Source organism: Oncorhynchus mykiss, chromosome 9 (assembly GCF_057628025.1).
Source record: "Oncorhynchus mykiss isolate SJ-2025 chromosome 9, ASM5762802v1, whole genome shotgun sequence".
NCBI lineage: Eukaryota > Metazoa > Chordata > Actinopteri > Salmoniformes > Salmonidae > Oncorhynchus > Oncorhynchus mykiss.
Window position 1 is genome coordinate 68,748,331 of NC_143030.1, and position 20,487 is coordinate 68,768,817.

The 20,487-nt window shown below is 41.2% G+C and overlaps 1 protein-coding gene across 3 annotated transcripts in view; it reads left to right on the forward strand.

Annotated features, from left to right (window-relative positions):
- The window catches only part of LOC110532622 (F-actin-monooxygenase mical1), a 45,850-nt gene extending 30,662 nt beyond the window's left edge, over window positions 1–15,188 (forward strand). For 2 of the 3 annotated variants that reach the window (XM_021616681.3, XM_090185159.1), the window contains 7 exons: window positions 1,016–1,228; window positions 1,459–1,577; window positions 2,891–3,004; window positions 3,699–3,792; window positions 9,736–9,829; window positions 10,142–10,212; window positions 11,491–15,188. In XM_021616681.3, coding sequence (XP_021472356.3) covers window positions 1,016–1,228; window positions 1,459–1,577; window positions 2,891–3,004; window positions 3,699–3,792; window positions 9,736–9,829; window positions 10,142–10,212; window positions 11,491–11,699 — 914 coding nt within the window. In that variant the 3' untranslated portion in view covers window positions 11,700–15,188. The remainder of the gene's footprint in view (window positions 1–1,015; window positions 1,229–1,458; window positions 1,578–2,890; window positions 3,005–3,698; window positions 3,793–9,735; window positions 9,830–10,141; window positions 10,213–11,490) is intronic. The other variant, XM_021616682.3, reaches the window with a different exon arrangement.
- The last annotated feature ends 5,299 nt before the right edge of the window (window positions 15,189–20,487 follow it).

A 20,487-nucleotide genomic window follows, 5' to 3' on the forward strand; every position in this document is an offset into this window, starting at 1 on the left:
CAGAAACTTGTCCCTAAGCCGCTCCTGCGTTGTCTTGGGTATGTGCTTGGGGTCGTTGTCTTATTGGAAGGGGAACATTCGCCTCAGTCTGAGGTCCTGAGCGCTCTGGAGCATGTTTTCATCAAGGATCTCTGTAGATTGCTCAGTCCCTGCTGCTAAAAAACATCCCCACAGCATGATGCTGCTACCTCCATGCTTCACCGTAGGTATGGTATTGGCCAGGTCATGAGCAGTGCCTGGTTTCCTCCAGACATGTCGCTTGGTATTCAGGCCAAAGTGTTCAATCTTGGTTTCATCAGAACAGAGAATCTTGTTTCTCATGGTCTGAGAATCCTTAAAGTGCCTTTTGGCAAACTCCAAGCAGGCTGTCATTTCCCTTTTACTGAGGAGTGGCTTCCGTCTGGCCACTCTAAAGACCTGATTGGTGGAGTGCTGCAGAAAAGTTTCTCCCATCTCCACAGAGGAATTCTGGAGCTCTGTCAGTGGCCATCAGGTTATTGGTTTGACCGGGCGGCCAGCTCTAGGAAGATTCTTGGTGGTTCCAAACTTCTATCATTTAAGAATTATGGAGGCCACTTTGTTCTTGGGGACCTTCAATGCTGCAGAAATGTTTTTGTACCCTTCCCCAGATTCGTGCCTCGACATAATCCTGTCTCTGAGCTCTATGGACAATTCGTTCAACCTCATGGCTTAGTTTTTGCTCTGACATGCACTGACAACTGTGGGACCTTATATAGACAGCTGTGTGCCTTTCCAAATCATGTCCAATCAATTTAATTTACCACAGGTGGACTCCAAATTGTAGAAACATCTCAATGAGGATCAATGTAAACAGGATGCACCTGAGCTCAATTTCAATATTAATCAATATTAAATTAAGGCTGTAATGTGGAAAAAGTGAAGGGGTCTGAATACTTTCCGAATGCACTGTAACTCCTTTTGAGGTATGATGATAAGTTATGTTCAAAATTACCACAGTTGGTAGCTTGAGGGTTAAATCGAGTTTGATTTGCAGATTGCCAGGAGGAGGAGGGCTACTGGATTGGGGGCTCGAGGCCGGCGGGACACATCCGGGAGCTCAGGAACCGCCGCTGCTTCAGAAGGAAAGAGGAGCCTGAGGAGGGCCAGGGTCAACACGGCAGGGTCCGCTCCAAATTCTCCCCCTGGAACCTCTCCTCCCCTCGGCCGAGGAGGGACTACCGCTTCAGCGTCCTCAACAGCCACCCAGGTAAAGCTCCCTGTAAAGTGGTGTGGTTGGACTGTCTCAGCTTTGCCACAGTATTTATCTATCTATTTAATCAATAGCGTGTATTTGTATAGGCTTTGTACAGCAACAGTTGTCACAAAAGTGCTTTCCAGATACCTGACCTGGACCCCGAAAGAGCAACCAGCAGTTGTTGATTCCCATGTTCTTCATATCTGTCCTGAATGAATTGTTTCATTTCTCTATCTTCACAGAAGTACACTATCACCACAGTGTATCCGAAGATGGTGGTGCTGATGATGAGGAGGATGATGATGATTATGATGAGTTGGATATGTTTGGAGTAGATGGCATGGATTTATATGATGACAAGGTAAGGACTGGGACTTTTTTAGCTGGCGTTTTAATTCCATCTATGGAATTTCATGATGTATACAGTACCAGTCAAAAGTTTGGAGATGCCTATTCATTCCAGGGTTTTTCTTAATTCTTTACTATTTTCTACATTAATAATAGTGAAGACATCAAAACTATGAAATAACACATATGGAATAATGTAGTAACCAAAAAGGTGTTAAACAAATCAAAATGTATTTTATATTTGAGATTCTCCAAAGTAGCTACCCTTTGCCAAGTGTGCAAAGCTGCCGTCTTCTCTCATGAGGTTGTCATGAGGTTGTCACCTGGAATGCATTTCAATTAACAGGTGTGTTAAGTTGTGGAATTTCTTTCCTTCTTAATGCATTTGAGACAATAATTTGTGTTGTGACAAGGTAGGGGTGGTATACAGAAGATGGCCCTATTTAGTAAAATAGCAATTCCATATTATGGCAAGAACAGCTCAAATAAGCGAAGAGAAACGACAGTCCACCGTGACTTTAAGACATGAAGGTCAGTAAATCCGAAAACATTTCAAGGACTTTGAATGTTTTTTGCAGTCGCAAAAACCATCAAGTGCTATGATGAAACTGGCTCTCATGAGGACCACCACAGGAAAGGAAGACCCAGAGTTACTTCTGCTGCAGAGGATACGTTAATTAGAGTTAACTGCACCTCAGATTGCAGGCCAAATAAATGCTTCACAGATTTCAAGTAACATACACATCTCAACATCAACTGTTCAGAGGAGACTGCGTGAATCAAGCCTTTATGGTTGAATTGCTGCAAAGAAACCACTACTAAAGGACACCAATAAGAAGAAGAAGCTTGCTTGAGCCAAGAAACACAAGCAATGGACATTCGACTAGTGGAAATCTTTCCTTTGGTCTGATGAGTCCAAATTTTAGATTTTTTTGTTCACAAGTGCTCAGCATATGTGGGAACTCCTTCAAGACTGTTGGAAAAGCATTCCAGGTGAAGCTGGTTGAGAGAGTGTGCAAAGCTTTTATCAAGGAAAAGGGTGGCTACTTTGAAGAATCTAAAATATATTTTGATTTGTTTAACACTTTTTTTAGTTACTACATGATTCCATATGTGTTATTTCATAGTTTTGATGTCTTCACTATTATTTTACAATGTAGAAAATAGTAAAAATAAAGAAAAACCATTGAATGAGTAGGTGTGTCCAAACTTTTGACTGGTACTGTATAATATTCTTATTATAATTATATTATTATTACTATTATTATTAGTATTATTATTATTAGCTACACACACACACACTCACCCTTACTCTGCTGTCTCTAGTTCCAGATCGTCCATTCAGACCCTGTGAAGGCTGAGAAGCTACAGCTGATGAAGATGAGGACTTTGGCACGTCGGGCAAAGACATCTGAGATGCAGCGCTTCCACAAAGCCCAGGTCAGTTCACAGTTCACCAAGTTATCTAATCAGCTCTGCTGTGGAATAGCTAAAGGGATACTGCGAGATTCTGGCAATTAAGCCATTTTTCTACTTACCCAGAGTCCTATGAACTCGTGGTGGATACAGTTTTCATGTCTCTGCGTGCAGCCATTGCGCTAACACTAGCTAGTATTGGCTTGTGAAACTACCTCTAACTTCCTTCATACTGCATGCAGAGACATAAAATGGCTACCCAGACTATTTTCATTGCCCCCCCTCTACGCTACTGCTACCTTTTTGTTATTATCTATGCATAGTCACTTTAATAACTCTACCTACATATTACCTCGACACCGTTGCCCCCGCACATTGACTCTGTACCGGTAACCACTGTATATAGCCTCGCTATTGTTATTTTAATGCTGCTCTTTAATTATTTGTTACTTTTATCTCTTACTTTTTTAGGTATTTTCTTAAAACTGCATTGTTGGTTAAGGCTTGTAAGTAAGCATTAAGGTCTACACTTGTTGTATTCTGCGCATGTGACATATACAATTTGATTTGACATACAAATGGTATCCACGAGTTCATCTGACTCTGGGTAAGTAAAAAGAAATGGCCAGAATCTCGCAGTATCCCTTTAACATTGGACGCAGTATATTGACGATTGGTGCTTATCCAATATTACCCATCTTCTGCTTGTACTCCCCAGTCTATCCAGAGGCGACTGGAGGAGATCGAGGTGACGTATAAAGAGCTGGAGGATGAAGGTGTGGTGCTGGAGCAGGTACTCAGAGGAGAGGAAGGTGGGAACCCAGACAGATCCATTTGCTCTAACTAACACAATGACCACTAACAATAACTAGGAAAATATTGACCTTAGCTTGCCCTGAACAACAGGGATTTGACTTTTCATCTTTGATTCTTTGATATTCTGATGGATGTAATTACACCGGTATTTGGTTAACTTTAGTAAGCCAGCAATGTACAGATGGACTTTTTTTTAGTATTTTGCTCTTCAGCAATCATATACAGTGCCTTTGAAAGTATTCAGACCCCTTGACTTTTTCCACATTTAGTTACGTTACAGCCTGAAATTAAAATGGATTACATTTAGGTTTTGTGTCACTGCATGTGTGGGGCACAGAGATGAGGTAGTCATTCAAAAATCATGTTAAACACTTATTGCACACAGTGTAAGTCAATGCAACCTATTATGTGACTTGTTAAGCACATTTGTACTCCTGAATTTATTTAGGCTTGCCATAACAAAGGGGTTTAATACTTGACTCAAGACATTTCAGCGTTTCATTTTTAGTTTATTTGTAAACATAATTCCACAGCAGAAAGGTTACCCCTTAATGTCGAAGTGGAATTACGTTTACAAATTCACTCAAAATAAAACGCTGAAATGTCTTGAGTCAATAAGTATTAAACCCCTTTGTTATGGCAAGCCTAGATAAATTCAGGAGTAAAAATGTGCTTAACAAGTCACATCAGTTGCATGGACTCATTCCGTGTTCAGTAATAGTGGTTAACATGATTTTTCAATAATTACCTTTTCTCTGTACCTCACACATACAATTATCTGTAAGGTCCCTCTGTCGAGCAGTGAATTGTAAACACAGATTCAACCACAAAGACCAGCGAGGTTTTCCAATGCCTCGTAAAGAAGTGCACCTATTGGGAGATAAAAAATAACAGCATTTCCCTTTGAACATGGTAAAGTTACAGTGCATTCAGAAAGTATTCAGACCCCTTGACTTTTTCCACATTTTGTTACGTTACTCTTTATTCTAAAATGGAATAAATAGCTTTTTCCCTCGTCAATCTATACACAATACCCCATAATGACTAAGCCAAAATGTGTATATATATTTTGGGGGGCTGATTTGATAAAAAAAATCATATAGAAATATATCACATTTACATCAGTATTCAGACACTTTACTCAGTGCTTTGTTGAAGCACCTTTGGCAGCATTACAGCCTTGAGTTTTCTTGGGTATGATGCTACAAGCTTGGCACACCTGTATTTGGGCAGTTTCTCCCATTCTTCTCTGCAGATCTTCTCAAGCGCTGTCAGGTTGGATGGGGAGCTTGACTGCACAGCTATTTTCAGGTCTCTCCAAAGATGTTAGATCGGGTTCAAGTCCGGGCTCTGGCTGGGACACTCAAGGACTTTCAGAGACTTGTCCCAAAACCACTCCTGCATTGTCTTGGCTGTGTGCTTAGGGTCGTTGTCCTTTTGGAATGTGAACCTTCGCCCCAGTCTGATGTCCTGAGTTCTCTGGAGCAGGTTTTCATCAAGGATTTCTCTGTACTTTGCTCCGTTCATCTTTCCCTTGATCTGGAGTAGTCTTCCAGTCCCTGCCACTGAAAAACATCCCCACCGCATGATGCTGCTACCACGATGCTCCACCGTAGGGATGGTGCCAGGTTTCTTCCAGGCGTGAGGCTTGGCATTCAAGCCAAAGAATTCAAGCTTGGATTCATCAGAACAGAGAATCTTGTTTCTCATGGTCTGAGAGTCCTTTAGGTGCCTTTTGGCAAACTCCAAGCGGCCTGTCATGTGCCTTTTTACTGAGGAGGGGCTTCCATCTGGCCACTCTAGCATAAAGGCCTGATTGGTGGAGGGCTGCAGAGATGGTTGTCCTTCTGGAAGCTCCTCCCATCTCCACAGAGGACCTCTGGAGCTCTGTCAGTGACAATCCGTTCTTGGTCACCTCCCTGACCAAGGCCCTTCTCCACTGATTGCTTGGTTTGTCCGGGCGGCACTGTGTTCATGGGGACATTCAATGCTTCCCCAGATCTGTGCCTCGACACAATCCTGTCTTGGAGCTTTACAGATAATTTCTTCGATCTCATGGTTTGATTTTTGCTCTGACATGCACTGTCAACTGTGGGACCTTATATAGACAAGTGTGTGCCTTTCCAAATCATGTCCAATCAATTGAATTTATGACAGGTGGCTCCTATCAAGTTGTAGAAACAACTCAAGGATGATCAATAGAAAGAGGATGCACCTGATCTTAATTTGGAGTCTCGTAGCAAAGGGTCTGAATACTTATGTAAATAAGGTATTTCTGATTTGTATTTTTAATAAATCTGCTTTCACTTTGGCATTATGGGGTGTTGTGTGTAGATTGATTTTTTTTGTATTTAAAAAAAATCTATTTTAGAATAAGGCTGTAATACTCTCCGAATGTACTGTATTAATTACGCTTTGTATGGGGTATCAATACACCCAGTCACTACAAAGATACAGGTGTCCTTCCTAACTCAGTTGCCGGAGAGGAAGGAAACCGCTCAGGGATTTCACCATGAGGCCAATGGGGACTTGAAAACGGTTGCAGAGTTTAATGGCTGGGAAAGGAGAACTGTGGATGAATCAGTAACATTTTAGTTACTCCACAGTAACCATAATGACAGAGTGAAAAGAAGAAAGCCTGTACAGAATAAACATATTCCAAAACATGCATCCTGTTTACAATAAGGTACTAAAGTAAAACTGCATAACTGTGGCAAAGAAATGTCCTGAATACAAAGTGTTATGTTTGGGTCAAACACAACATATCTCTGAGTACCACTCTTCATATTTTCAAATATGGTGCTGGCTGCATCATGTTATGGGTATTCTTGTCATCGGCAAGGAATAGCAAGATGGCGCCGACAGAGATGGTCGCCTCGCTTCGCGTTCTTAGGAATCTATGCAGTATTTAGTTTTTTTTATGTATTATTTCTTACATTGTTACCCCAGGAAATCTTAAGTATTATTACATTCTGCCGGGAAGAACTATTGGATATAAGAGCAACGTCAACTTACCAACATTACGACCAGGAATAACCACCACCCAGGACAATGGATCTGATCCCAGTAGCTGACCCAAAACAACGGCGCCACAGAAGGGGCAGACGGAACGGTCTTGTGGTCAGGCTTCATAGACGGGCACATCGCTCACCGCTCCTGAGTATACTACTCGCCAATGTTCAGTCTCTTGATAACAAGGTAGACGAAATTCGAGCAAGGGTTGCCTTCCAGAGAGACCTCAGAGATTGTAACATTCTCTGTTTCACAGAAACATGGCTCACTCGGGATTCGTTATCAGAGTCGGTACAGCCACCCGGTTTCTTCATGCATCGTGGCAACAGAAACAAACATCTCTCTGGTAAGAAGAAGGGAGGGTTATATGCCTTGTGATTAACGACTCGTGGTGTAATCATAACAACATGCCGGAACTCAAGTCCTTTAGTTCACCTGACCTAGAATTTCTTACAATCAAATGCCGACCTCATTACCTACCAAGAGAATTCTCTTCGATTATAATCACAGGCGTGTATATCCCCCTCCCAAACAGATACCTCGACGGCCCTGAAATAACTAAATGGACTCTATGTAAAACTGGAAACCATACATCCTGAGGCTGCATGTATTGTAGCTGGGGATTTTAACAAAGCTAATCTGAAAACAAGGCTCTCTAAATTCTATCAGCATATCGAATGACTCGAGCTAGCAGCATTATTGGTCATTGCTACTCTAACTTCCGCGACGCAGACCCCGTCCTCCTTTCGGACAAATCTGACCACGACATGTTGTTGTTCCCAGCCTATAGACAAAAACTTAAACAGAAACGCCCGTGCTCAGGTCTGTTCAATGCTGGTCCGACCAATCGGATTCCACGCTTCAAGATTGCTTCGATCACGTGGACTTTGATATGTTCCGGATAGCCCCAGGCAACAACATTGATGTATACGCTAACTCGGTGAGCGAGTTTATTAGCAAGTGCATCGGTGATGTTGCTCCCACAGTGACTATTAAAACCTTCCTTAACCAGAAACCGTGGATTGATGGCAGCATTCGCACAAAACTGAAAGCGCAAAGCACTGCTTTTAATCATGGCAACGCGACCGGAAACATGACCGAATACAGTGTAGCTATTCCCTCCACAAGGCAATGAAACAAGCTGAGCGTCAGTATAGAGACAAAGTAAGATTACAAAAAGAAAACCAGCCGCGTCACAGACACCGACGTCTTGCTCCCAGACAAATTAAACAACTTCTTTGCTCGCTTTGAGGACAATACAGTGCCACTGATACGGCCCGCTACCAAACCTGTGGGCTCTCCTTCACCGTGGCCAACGTGAGTAAAACATTTCAATGTGTTAACCCTCGCAAGGCTGCTGGCCCAGACGGCATCCCTAGCCGCGGCCTCAGAGCATGCGCAGACCAGCTGGCTGGTGTGTTTACGGACATATTCAATCAATCCTTATCCCAGTCTGCTGTGCCCACATGCTTCAAGAGGGTGACCATTGTTCCTGTCCCCAAGAAAGCTAAGGTAGCTGAGCTCAACGACTACCCCGTAGCACTCACTTCTGTCGTCATGAAGTGCTTTAAGAGACGAGGCAAGGATCATATCACCTCCACCCTACCTGATACCCTAGACCCACTCCAATTTGCCTCCCGCCCCAATAGGTCCACAGACACTGCACACTGCCCTAACCCATCTGGACAAGAGGAATAGCTATGTAAGAATGCTGTTCATTGACTACAGCTCAGCATTTAACATTTAGCATTTAGATCCTGGGTCTCGACCCTTTTCTGTGCAACTGGGTCCTGGACTTTCTGACGGGCCGCCCCCAGGTGGTGAGGGTAGGAAACAACATCTCCACCCCGCTGATCCTCAACACTGGGGCCCCACCAGGGTGCGTTCTCAGCCCTCTCCTGTACTCCCTGTTCACCCATGACTGTGTGGCCATGCACGCCTCCAACTCAATCATCAAGTTTGCAGACGACACTACAGTGGTAGGCTTGATTACCAACAATGACGAGACAGCCTACAGGGAGGAGATGAGGGCCCTCGGAGTGTGGTGTCAGAAAAATAACCTCTCACTCAACGTCAACAAAGCAAAGGAGATGATCGTGGACTTCAGGAAACAGTAGAGGGAGCACCCCCCTATCCCCATCGATGGGACAGTAGTGGAGGAGGTGGAAAGTTTTAAGTTCCTTGGCGTACACATCACGGACTAATTGAAATGGTCCACCCACACAGACAGCGTGGTGAAGAAGGCGCAACAGCGCCTCTTCAACCTCAGGAGGCTGAAGACATTTGGCTTGTCACCGAAAACACTCACAAACTTTTACAGATGCACAATCGAGAACATCCTGTCGGGCTGTATTTTCTTTTTTGCCTTTCATTCTAGACAAATGCACCTTTCAGCAGGACAATAACATAAAACACAAGGCCAAATATACACTGGAGTTGCTTACCAAGACAATGAGTGGCCTAGTTACAGTTTTGACATAATTGCTAGACAGCCATGTTCAAGTCAATCTATCAACAACCAATTGTTTTTAAGAATAATGTGCAACTATCGTACAATACAGGTGTGCAAATCTCTTAGAGAATTATCCAGGATGACTCACAGCTGTAATCGCTGCACAACGTTGATTCTAGCATGTATTGGCTCAGGGGTGTGAATAGTTATGTAAATGAGATATTTCTGTATTTCTTTTACAATAAATTAGCAACAATTTCTAAACATGTTTTCACTTTGTCATTTTGGGGTATTGTGTGTAGATGTGTTTAAAAAATACTACTAATAATAATATTTAATCAATTTTCTATTCAGGCTGTAACACAAAAGTCAAAGGATATTAATACTTTCTGAAGGCACTGTAATCTTCGTCTGTATTTTCACCAACAAATGGTGGAAAATAATTTTGACATTCACCCTCTGTTTCCTCCCCCAGACAGCTGTGGTTCTTCTGGGATGATCGACCAGTGGGTCCATCTGGTCCACCAGAAGAACACTCTGGTCTCTGAGGAGTCAGACCTTATGGTGGCGTGAGTATATAGCCCTGTTTTATTTTTTTGTTGTTTTTATTCATCACATTTCAATACATATTGAGTAATGCTTTGTTTTCTGTGTAGCACATACGTTCCCAGCAAGCCAGTGGGGACACAGCAGCAGACGTCCCTCTCTCCACACTGTCACTATTGTTTACGCTGACCCTTATTCAACAGTTACTTCCTTGTTTGGGGGTTTGATCACAACTTACTTTAAGGCTCCATTGACTGTAAACAGCCGGAAGCAGTCTTCTAGGTTGAGTCACCCTGTTGTTATCCAGCTGGTGTTTCCTTCTCTTGGCCCCTCAGGTCTCGACAGCTAGAGCTGGAGGACAAACAGAGCACGCTAGAGATGGAACTGAGACGATACGAGCTGGATGGTAAGTTACCCTACACAAACAGTTTATTTTCTTTATATTCATGATGTATTTCAATGTGAAACACAGACCGAAACGTTGCCTTTGTGTCACTAACCACGTTTCCATCCAGTTTTTATGCAATTAAAGTCATACAATATAAAATAAATCACAAGAGCTGTGATGGAAACAGGAAATGTTATAAATGCAGACAGATAATTAGTTAATTCAACATGGTGGGATTTTTTTAGTGTAAAATGTGCTATGCGAGAAATGGCAGTGTAAACGCCTTTATGCGCAAATATTTATATAATAACCATTATATCGAAGTAAACTTGGAGTCACACGATGACATGGTGTGTGGTCCTCACACTATGACTCGGAAAACCATGCAGTTTAAATTAGGCTACAGATGAAATAATTTATGATGAACTTCACAGTGGCTCCCGAGTGGCGCTGTGGTCTAAGGCACTGCATCTCACCAAGGTTGTATCACATCCGGCTGTGATTGGGAGTCCCATAGGGCGGCGCACAATAGGCCCAGCGTCATCCGGGTTTGTTCAGGGTAGGCCGTCATTGTAAATAAGATTTTGTTCTTAACTGACTTGCCTAGTTAAATAAAGGTTAAATACAATTAAAAATAGTGGTGAAACTGCATGGTATGAGCTTGATGCCACTTTCCAATAAGTGTTAAGGGTCTTATTTTGGTGACATGATGATCGATGCTTGACTGCCGTTTTGACAGTCATAATCCATAATCTCATCATGTCGTTTCCATATGTTTGATGTGTTTGATACCGTACCATATATATTCCATTCCAGCCATTACAATAAGCCTGTACTCCTATAGCTCCTCCCACCAGCCTCCACTGCCACAGAGCCTACCTGCACTATCTGCCAGCTGTTGGCTAGAGCACATGTGCCATGACCAGAGTAGGCACATTTGCTATCTAACACACTGCTAGAGTAGAAAATGTGATAGAAACACATTGAACTTTAGATTTTTATTCGCTACATGAAAAGGTACATTTTGTGTGCGCTACATCATCATGCACTGATTTTTATCTGGAACTAGTCCATTTTTTTTAAATACACCATTAGTGGGAAAATGCACATATTTTCTTTATGCGGATTTGAGAATATCTGCATGAAAGTCTGTCGCCAATTGGATGGAAACCTAGCTGCTGATAGCATTGTTGAAAGATCACTTATCGGGAGCAGCAAACAGTGTGCGGATAGACTTCTTTCTGATCAGCTCCAGTTCAAAGTTTGTCATTTTCGTTCTGTCCGTGTCCACCCCAGATTCTGAGAAGTCTGTGGAGCAGCAGGCAGAAGAGGAGCGTGTGCTGCAGGATATGCTGGAGGTGGTGGACATGAGGAACTCTCTGGTGGCCTTCCTAGACGAGACGAGACTACAAGAGACGGAGACTGATGAGCAGCAGTCCACCTTGCTGCTAGAGGTCAAGAGACACCCTACAGCCTCAGCTGGGGCACAGGTGTACTGGGCGTGAAGGTGACTTGGACTGGCCGTGAGGGTGACACATACAGGTACACCCACTGTCACACACACACACACGCATACATGCACACACACAAATACATGTGCAGTTACATACACACTTACATATATTAGTAGAGACTTGCTGCTTACAGACACACCCATAATGTTGCATTTGAGAAGCCAAAGATGTATTGGTGAAGGTATTTCTCCACAAGTGTTGTGCTCAGTGTTGAGGTACAGTATACTGACCAGAGGCAACGACACAGACCCTGGCCTGGATAACTGGCTGTCCTTCCTGGCCTGTCCCCATGGGCAGTCCATCCGCAGTCAAGGCAGTCCTGCTCCAGCAGCAGCCCCAGGATAGAGAGACCACCACAGCCAGCTGAACTCACACCCTCACTGAGGACCTGCTGACAATACAAAGCCAAGGATCCAAAGTCGCATGTTCTTAACTCATGGTGGATTGTGGAGATATTATATTCTGTGGGTTGGACAGTATTGTTTCAAATGGATTCTGGATTCATGTTCATTTATTTTGGTAAACCTAAATCAGCTAGTTCTGCTAAGCACAAAGGTAATGAGATTATCGCAATTCTACTTTTCTATAATGTAGTGACAAAATTAGATACAATACAAAAAAAATTGGGCCATAAAATGTGTTTTTTGAAATGTCCTTATTTTCCATGAAAACATGCATGAAATAAGTTGCAAAATGAACAGGAAATATAGTCAAGGTGTTGACAAGGTTATAAATAATGATTTTTAATTGAAATAATAGTTGTGTTCTTCAAACTTTGATTTCTTCAAAGAATCCTCCATTTGCAGAAATTACAGCCTTTCAGATCTTCGGCATTCTAGTTGTCAATTTGTTGAGGTAATCTGAAGCGATTTCACCCCATGCTTCCTGAAGCACCTCCCACAAGTTGAATTGGCTTGATGGGCACTTCTTACGTACCATACCGTCAAGCTGCTCCCACAACAGCTCAATAGGGTTGAGATCCGGTGAATGTGCTGGCCACTCCATCATTGACAGAATACCAGCTGACTGCTTCTTCCGTAAATAGTTATTGCATAGTTTGGAGTTGTGCTTTTGGTCATTGTCCTGTTGTAGGAAGAAATTGGCTCCAATTAAGCGCCGTCCACAGGGTATGGCATGGTGTTGCAAAATGGGGTGATAGCCTTCCTTCTTCAAGATCCCTTTTACCCTGTACAAATCTTCTACTTTACCACCGCCAAAGCACCTCCAGACAATCACATTGCCTCCACTATGCTTGACAGATGGCGTCAAGCACTCCTCCAGCATCTTTTCATTTTTTCGTCGTCTCACGAATGTTCTTCTTTGTGATCCGAACACTTCAAACTTAGATTTGTCTGTCCATAACACTTTTTTCCAATCTTCCTCTGTCCAGTGTCTGTTCTTTTTCCCATCTTAATCTTTTCTTTTTATTGGCCAATATATATAAATATATGATGTTAAAGGGTCAGTGCAGTTGATGTGATTTTCAATTTTTTAAAATGATAATTCCGCACTGATGTCAAAATTACACACTGAAATTATGAAATGATAGTGCCCTTTTTGTGTAAGAGCTGTTTGAAAAACAGGACGGTAGCTCTCAAGGAACAGGGTTGGCGAGCCCTTGTCTAGACAATGCTATCCACCAATCAGGGCTGTGTATGTAAATATATTTGCATCAAACATTTGTATCAACACGATCAAACTGAGTATATTAAAAAATATATTATATTCGTAAAATAACACCGTGATTTTATTAGACGTACAGTGATGATTAAAAAACAAAATAAGACTGCATGGGGGCTTTAAATATATGATATTATATACTATTTTTTAATAATTTTTCACTTTGTTAGCACTTTTCAGTGGCTCATGTTGTGGATTGCTTTGCATGTTACATTGATAGTTAATGTTATTCTCCCGAGTGGTGTAGTTTTATTTTTTTAATTTAACCTTTATTTAACCAGGTAGGCTAGTTGAGAGCAAATTCTCATTTGCAACTGTGACCTGGCCAAGATAAAGCAAAGTGTTTCGACACATACAACAACACAGAGTTACACATGGAATAAACACACACAATCAATAATACAGTAGAAGAAAAAAATCTATATACAGCATGTGCAAATGAGGTAGGATAAGAGAGGTAAGGCAAAAAATAGGCCATGGTGGCAAAGTAATTACAATATAACAGTGGTCTACGTCATTGCATCTCAGTGCTAGAGGTGTCACTATAGACACCCTGGTTCAAATTCAGGCTGTATCACAACCGGCTGTAATTGGGAGTCCCATAGGGCGGCGCACAATTGGCTCAGTGTCGTCTGGGTTTGGCTGGTGTAGGCAGTCATTGTAAATTAGAATTTGTTCTTAACTGACTTGCCTAGTTAAATAAAAATAACTAAAATATACTCAGGGGTTAATGGGTCTCTCTAGGAATCCATGTTGGATGGATTTTATATCACTTCGTGGATATGTGTGGTACTAAGACTCAATTCTGATCCTTTTTCTAATAATTTGTTTTTTGACCAATCTTTTTTTTAGAGCTGATCTGATTGGTCAAAAGATCAGAATTTGTCTGCCTGTCTAAACGCAGCCTATGATAGTGTATCGGTGAAATACATTCTGAAGTGACCGGGTATTTTTTGTTGTTGTTGACTATAACCATTAGCCATCATTTGTAATTTGCAAAACTCTGTAAATAAATATATGTTAACAGTATGGCCAAGTTTAATATAGGGAAAACTGTTGAGTGAGACCCGGCCTTAGGCCTATGTATCTTATTGTGCTGCCAGGACAGTACTTTTGCAGACATTCAAATAAAGATAATGCAGTTTCAGCTCCTTTTACTAAGGACTCTATTTAATCTGTATCGCTGAAGCGTTACAGATTGTTTGATAGAAATGTAAAGCTAATTTCCAATTTAGTGGACATATGCAGCGTTTGCCGTGAATGCAGTATCCGCTAACGCGGGAACCTTTCCTTTAAATGTCAATCATGCTCTAATGCTGAACTTCCACAATACAGATTGAATAGACTAGAACCCTTAGTTATTAGATTATATGTACAGTATTGGAGTTGTTTGCTGTATAAGACATGTGTTGACTGTTTTTCCATCATGTTTCCATGTTTTGTTGCTGGTCCTAATGGTTACCACTAGAGGTGTGGTAACCATTACATTGTGTGAGAGAGTTTGTAGAGACGTGACTTCACAAATTGCCCATGAACTATAAATTCAGCGAGTATTGGCTGTAATCTATAGTTTATTCTGAGGGCACTGGCGTTGAATTGACTTTCAAGACATAATCTAGTATAAAGAAGTATTGTATTTTGTTTCACAGCAAATTGAACATGCTCAGTGATACCTGCTAGCAGTGCAAAACAACTATATCCAGCCTCTTGGACTGTTTTTAATAACCTGAATATAATACTGGAAGTAATAAAAGAGGTTATGTCACCTCCTGAAGGAGCTGGTGCAGAGGTGAGCTCAAAGTGGACCAACTCACTTAGGCACACAACACGAGCACCCTGCAGAGAAATAGGCCTCTTATTAAAGTGTTATGCAAATGGCTCCACTCTCTGCAACCAAACGAAATGAAACGACCTGAAGCCTTAATGAGTTAGATGTTCAATTATTGTATAATCATGTGCCAGATTCACCAAGGATCCGTTTACACAGGCAACCCAATTCTGATCTTTTGCCCAATTATTGGCATAAAGTTGATCTGATTGATCAAAAGACAAATTATTGGAAAAAGATCCAAATTGGGTTGCCTGTGTAAACGCAGCCTAATTGATGCCAAACAAAACAAAATGTTTATTTATTATTATAACCTTTATTGCTAATTGTCTCTCTTTGCAAAATCATGTACATTTACCAAGGTGAATTTCCTACATGTATCTATTTCTTTAATCTCATGCAGGTTTTATTAGGATAAATATGAACCCTCATCCTCTATATGTATTATTCAGTAAAGGGAGAAGAGGATCATGAGATTAATTTGATGTTAACAGGAACCCTTGATTACAGTGCTTGCGTACAACACTTACAATATACATTACCTGGACAAAGTTACAAAGGGTCATCCCAAAGTTTTAACCTTGGGCGTTATGTATGAATGGGTGAGTATGGCAAGCTGGGCAAGTGCGTATGATGCCATCTTGGAAATCTGGGCTAGGGAGGATGCAAAACATTCCAAAGATGTTATGACAATTTCACAATATGAGGTCGACATAAAACTGACATTGTGAAAATTATGATGATTCCCGTTTTGTGTAAGAGCTGTTTGAAAAAATGGCTGTAACTTCAGCCTGTTCTGGTGGGATGGAGTTCTTGACCCAGATCATGACATCACAATATGATCTGATTATAATAGACCAATGACTTTTCATCTACCAATCAGAACGGTGTATGTAAATGTCTTCAAATGTGTTTCCTAACACCCACACGATAAGACTGAGCATTTGAATGGCCAAAATAGGCTCAGTGAAATAAATTAAACAAAATATATGCTGGAGTTATTTTCATTGAATAAACACACAGTGATGATTTTAAAACACAATTTAAAGACAGCATTGGGACTTTAAGCATAGTTTACTAGTACACTAGTGATGGTCATTTTTGAGTCAGTGTTATTAAGTACACATGAGCTCTAGAATGGACCTTTTGGTTTGATTGTCAGTGAGGTAGTACAACAGATTTATTTTAGGATGAACTGCTTCGCCAGGTCTTGGGTAACTTGGTATGGCTTGAGTGTGAGCCCTTCAGCTGAGGTGAGCTCAGTACAGGATAATACTGTACCCTCATCATTATTATCATGTAACAGCTCTTCAGTACTCATCTCTGCAACCAAGGTTAACCCTATATATAGGTGGCCATGGTTGTATGAGGTCCAGCTTGGGAATTTACAATAAGTTCCATGGGATCTTTAGTGACCACAGATAGTAAGGACACCCTTTTAACGTCCCATCCGAAAGAGGGCACCGCTACACAGGGAAATATCCCCAATCACTTCCCTGGGGGAGTGGGATATTATTTTTAGACCAGAGAAAAGAGTGCCTCCTACTGGCCCTCCAACAGCATCTGGTCTCCCACCCAGGGAACAACCAGGATCAACCCTGCTTAGCTTCAGAGGCAAGCCAGCAGCAGGATGCAGGGTGGTATGCTGCCAGAAAATACATACTTAGCTTCCAGTCAATGTCTCTATACCAAGTTGAGAGTCTCATCTTTCAGATACAATTGGAGCTGATTTGATAGCCCATAGCGTTTCAAAGTGTCTCTTTTCAATCATTACTAATTTTGGGTAAAAAACTAATTATGTTGCTGCTTTTAGGGTTAAAGTGTGTTAAACCGTGTTCTGATGTTGAACAGGACCATTAAAGAAACAATGGTTAATATGTGTTATAATCATTGCATAGAAATGTGATGGCATGCCTTGTTTTCCTTACATGACTAATTGATGCTGTGTTTGACATTGCTTCTCCTTTGTCATTGCCTAGTGCTATGACAAGTTATCAAATGATCAGTACCGGATAAGCCTATGAGAGATTAATGTACACTATAAACCTGTGAAGAGTCAAGGGCATGAAGGAGTCCTTCACATCTACAATATGCTGTTACAATCCAGTGAGGTCATTAACAATTTGCATCCTGTTTCTTGTGAGTGCTGTGCTTGCATTGTGGTGTTGTGTGAGCACATAGGCTATGGCTAGCTGTAAAGCTTGATATATAATTTATAATTATCAAATAATAATTACTGATATACAATGTCTGACAGTAATAATGTTTGCCAAATCAACATGCATTGAGCGCATGCATAAACCCATTGCAATTTGGCTATGCAGTGCCATTTTCAGTATTCTGCATGTGTATGAAAAGTATAGATGAATGCATCAACAGTAAAATACTAAATATATATTTGCATGATGTCACCTTGATGAAAAGTAATACATCCTAACACATTCCTATTTCAATGAATAGGCTACTGCACATCTGGTAATAAAAATGTATAGATCAAAGATACAATCTGTAATTGTAACAGCATGACCCTGCCACTTTGTTTGGTAAACTGATGGATGGAAAAGTAACCAATTTGACAAAAATTATCCCATTATTTGTTGTTCAACACCAGCACGACGTTAGAGAGACATGACATAGTGTTGACTACAGACTGCACTTCTCTCTCAATAAATGAACAACCGTGAGATATCGGCCACTCCCCATTAAACGGGGATTTTTTGTAACAGTATTTTTATTGGAATTTCACAATTTTCACCCATATTAAGAGATACAACAACAGAGACAAAGCACACAGAAAAAAAACAAGAAAAACAGCACCCACTTACACATATCTACGCATATATATATATATATATATATACACACATATATATATATATATATATATATATATATATATATATATATATATATATATATACATACATACATACATACATACATACATACATACATACACACACCCATACAAAAACATACATACACTCATATACGCGGACGCACACACACCCATACCTACGTACACCATTTTCCTCTTCCTCGGGACCTCATCTAAGACCTGAAAAAGATTGTTATTTCCGCGGCTGCCGACACAGTAATCTGTCCAGTCTTCAACGTGTTTTTGGCAGGAGAGTCAGAGAATAGCTACCTACATCAACTACAGCAGCCTCGCAGGAAAGTCCAAGAGAAATCCGCTATGCCCGTGTAAACTGCTTCTAGGGTATATATAGGCCTATCTCATTCGTTCCAAAATCGGTCTATCAGTGCTTCTGAATTGAAGGATTGTAGCCACGTCCTATGATATAGTTTTTTTATTTTTATACATACCTTTAAAAAAAGGTAATTTCAGCAAGAAACTGTTTAGCCTAATTTCTAGGCTATTCTGCGCGTGGATGACAACTAAATTCAAATAATGTATCTTATCTGTAAATCTATTTTTGAGGTTGTTTTACAATCAGAATCGTGTAAAATGTCATTTTTAACAGGCTAATTCGATTGATTGCGCAGGGGATGCAGCAGCCAATTTGGTCCCTCCGGCGGCTTTGTGTTTAGAGCCGTAGGAAAAAACACGGCCAGTTTTTAAACGTCTAACAATCTGATAAATGTCTTTGAAGTTTAAACGAGCCTGAAGTGATGATCAAAAGATTAAAACATATCTAAACGATGTTGTACGTCTTCTGAACTATGGATAGCAACACTTGAACACGGTATTCCGGAATGTATTTTCCTCTGGGGAAAATAGTATATTATATTCAGTTGTGTCTAGCCTAGGCTATTGCACGTGTCTGAAGCTATCATCTATGCTATGATGTGGTATTCTTCTAACATTGTATGCTCTGCTCTGCACTTGGATGATTTGATCTGGATATGCACATGAATCTGGATTACTGAATATGCACAATCATCTGGATTTACTCTATATGCACAATCATGTATACACACACACACACTATAAATATATATATATAAAATGTAAGCGGTGCGTAACTGGCTGCGGGGAAGTCAGGCGCAGGAGAGCAGAAATGGGTAACAACTGGAGCACTTTAATAATGCACAAAACAAGCTGTACCCAGAACAACAAAATACGGGTAAAATAACCCCTGGCAAAATCAGACATAAGTGCACATGCCCATACAACAAACAATCTCACACAAAGACATGGGGGGAACAGAGGGTTAAATACACGACAAGTAATGAGGGAATAGAAACCAGGTGTGTGGGAAAACAAGACAAAACAAATAGAAAATTAAAGGTGGATCGGCGATGGCTAGAAGACCGGTGACACCGAACGCCCCCGAACAAGGAGAGGACCCGACTTCAGCGGAAGTCGTGACTATATACAGTGCCTTGCAAAAGTATTCGGCCCCCTTGAACTTTGCGACCTTTTGCCACATTTCAGGCTTCAAACATAAAGATATAAAACTGTATTTTTTTGTGAAGAATCAACAACAAGTGGGACACAATCATGAAGTGGAACGACATTTATTGGATATTTCAAACTCTTTTAACAAATCAAAAACTGAAAAATTAGCAAGGAAGCTCCAAAACCGCCATAAAAAAGACAGACTACGGTTTGCAATCGCACATCTGTACAAAGATCGTACTTTCTGGAGAAATGTCCTCTGTTCTGATTAAACAAAAATATAACTGTTTGGTCATAATGACCATCGTTATGTTTGGAGGAAAAGGGGGAGGCTTGCAAGCCGAAGAACACCATCCCAACCGTGAAGCATGGGGGTGTCAGCATTGTACTGTGGTGGTGCTTTGCTGCAGGAGGGACTGGTGTACTTCACAAAATAGATAGCACCATGAGGAAGAAAAATTATGTGGATATATTGAAGCCACATCTCAAGACATCAGTCAGGAAGTTAAAGCTTGGTCGCAAATGGGTCTTCCAAATGGACAATGACCCCAAGCATACTTCCAAAGTTGTGGCAAAATGGCTTATGGACAACAAAGTCAAGGTATTGGAGTGGCCATCACAAAGCCCTGACCTCAATCTTATAGAAAAGTTGTCGGCAGAATTGAAAAGGCAGGTGCGAACAAGGAGATCCACAAACCTGACTCAGTTACACCAGCTCTGTCAGGAGGAATGGGCCAAAATTCACCCAATTTATTGTGGGAAGCTTGTGGAAGGCTACACAAAACGTTTGACCCCAGTTGGTGTACTTTTGTCCTTTCTTCTCATGTGGTATGGATGAAAAGGTCCCCACATGAGCGCTACATGCAGCGTGTTATCCCTCTTTCCCACCCCACTTCCCTCCTCGCCCA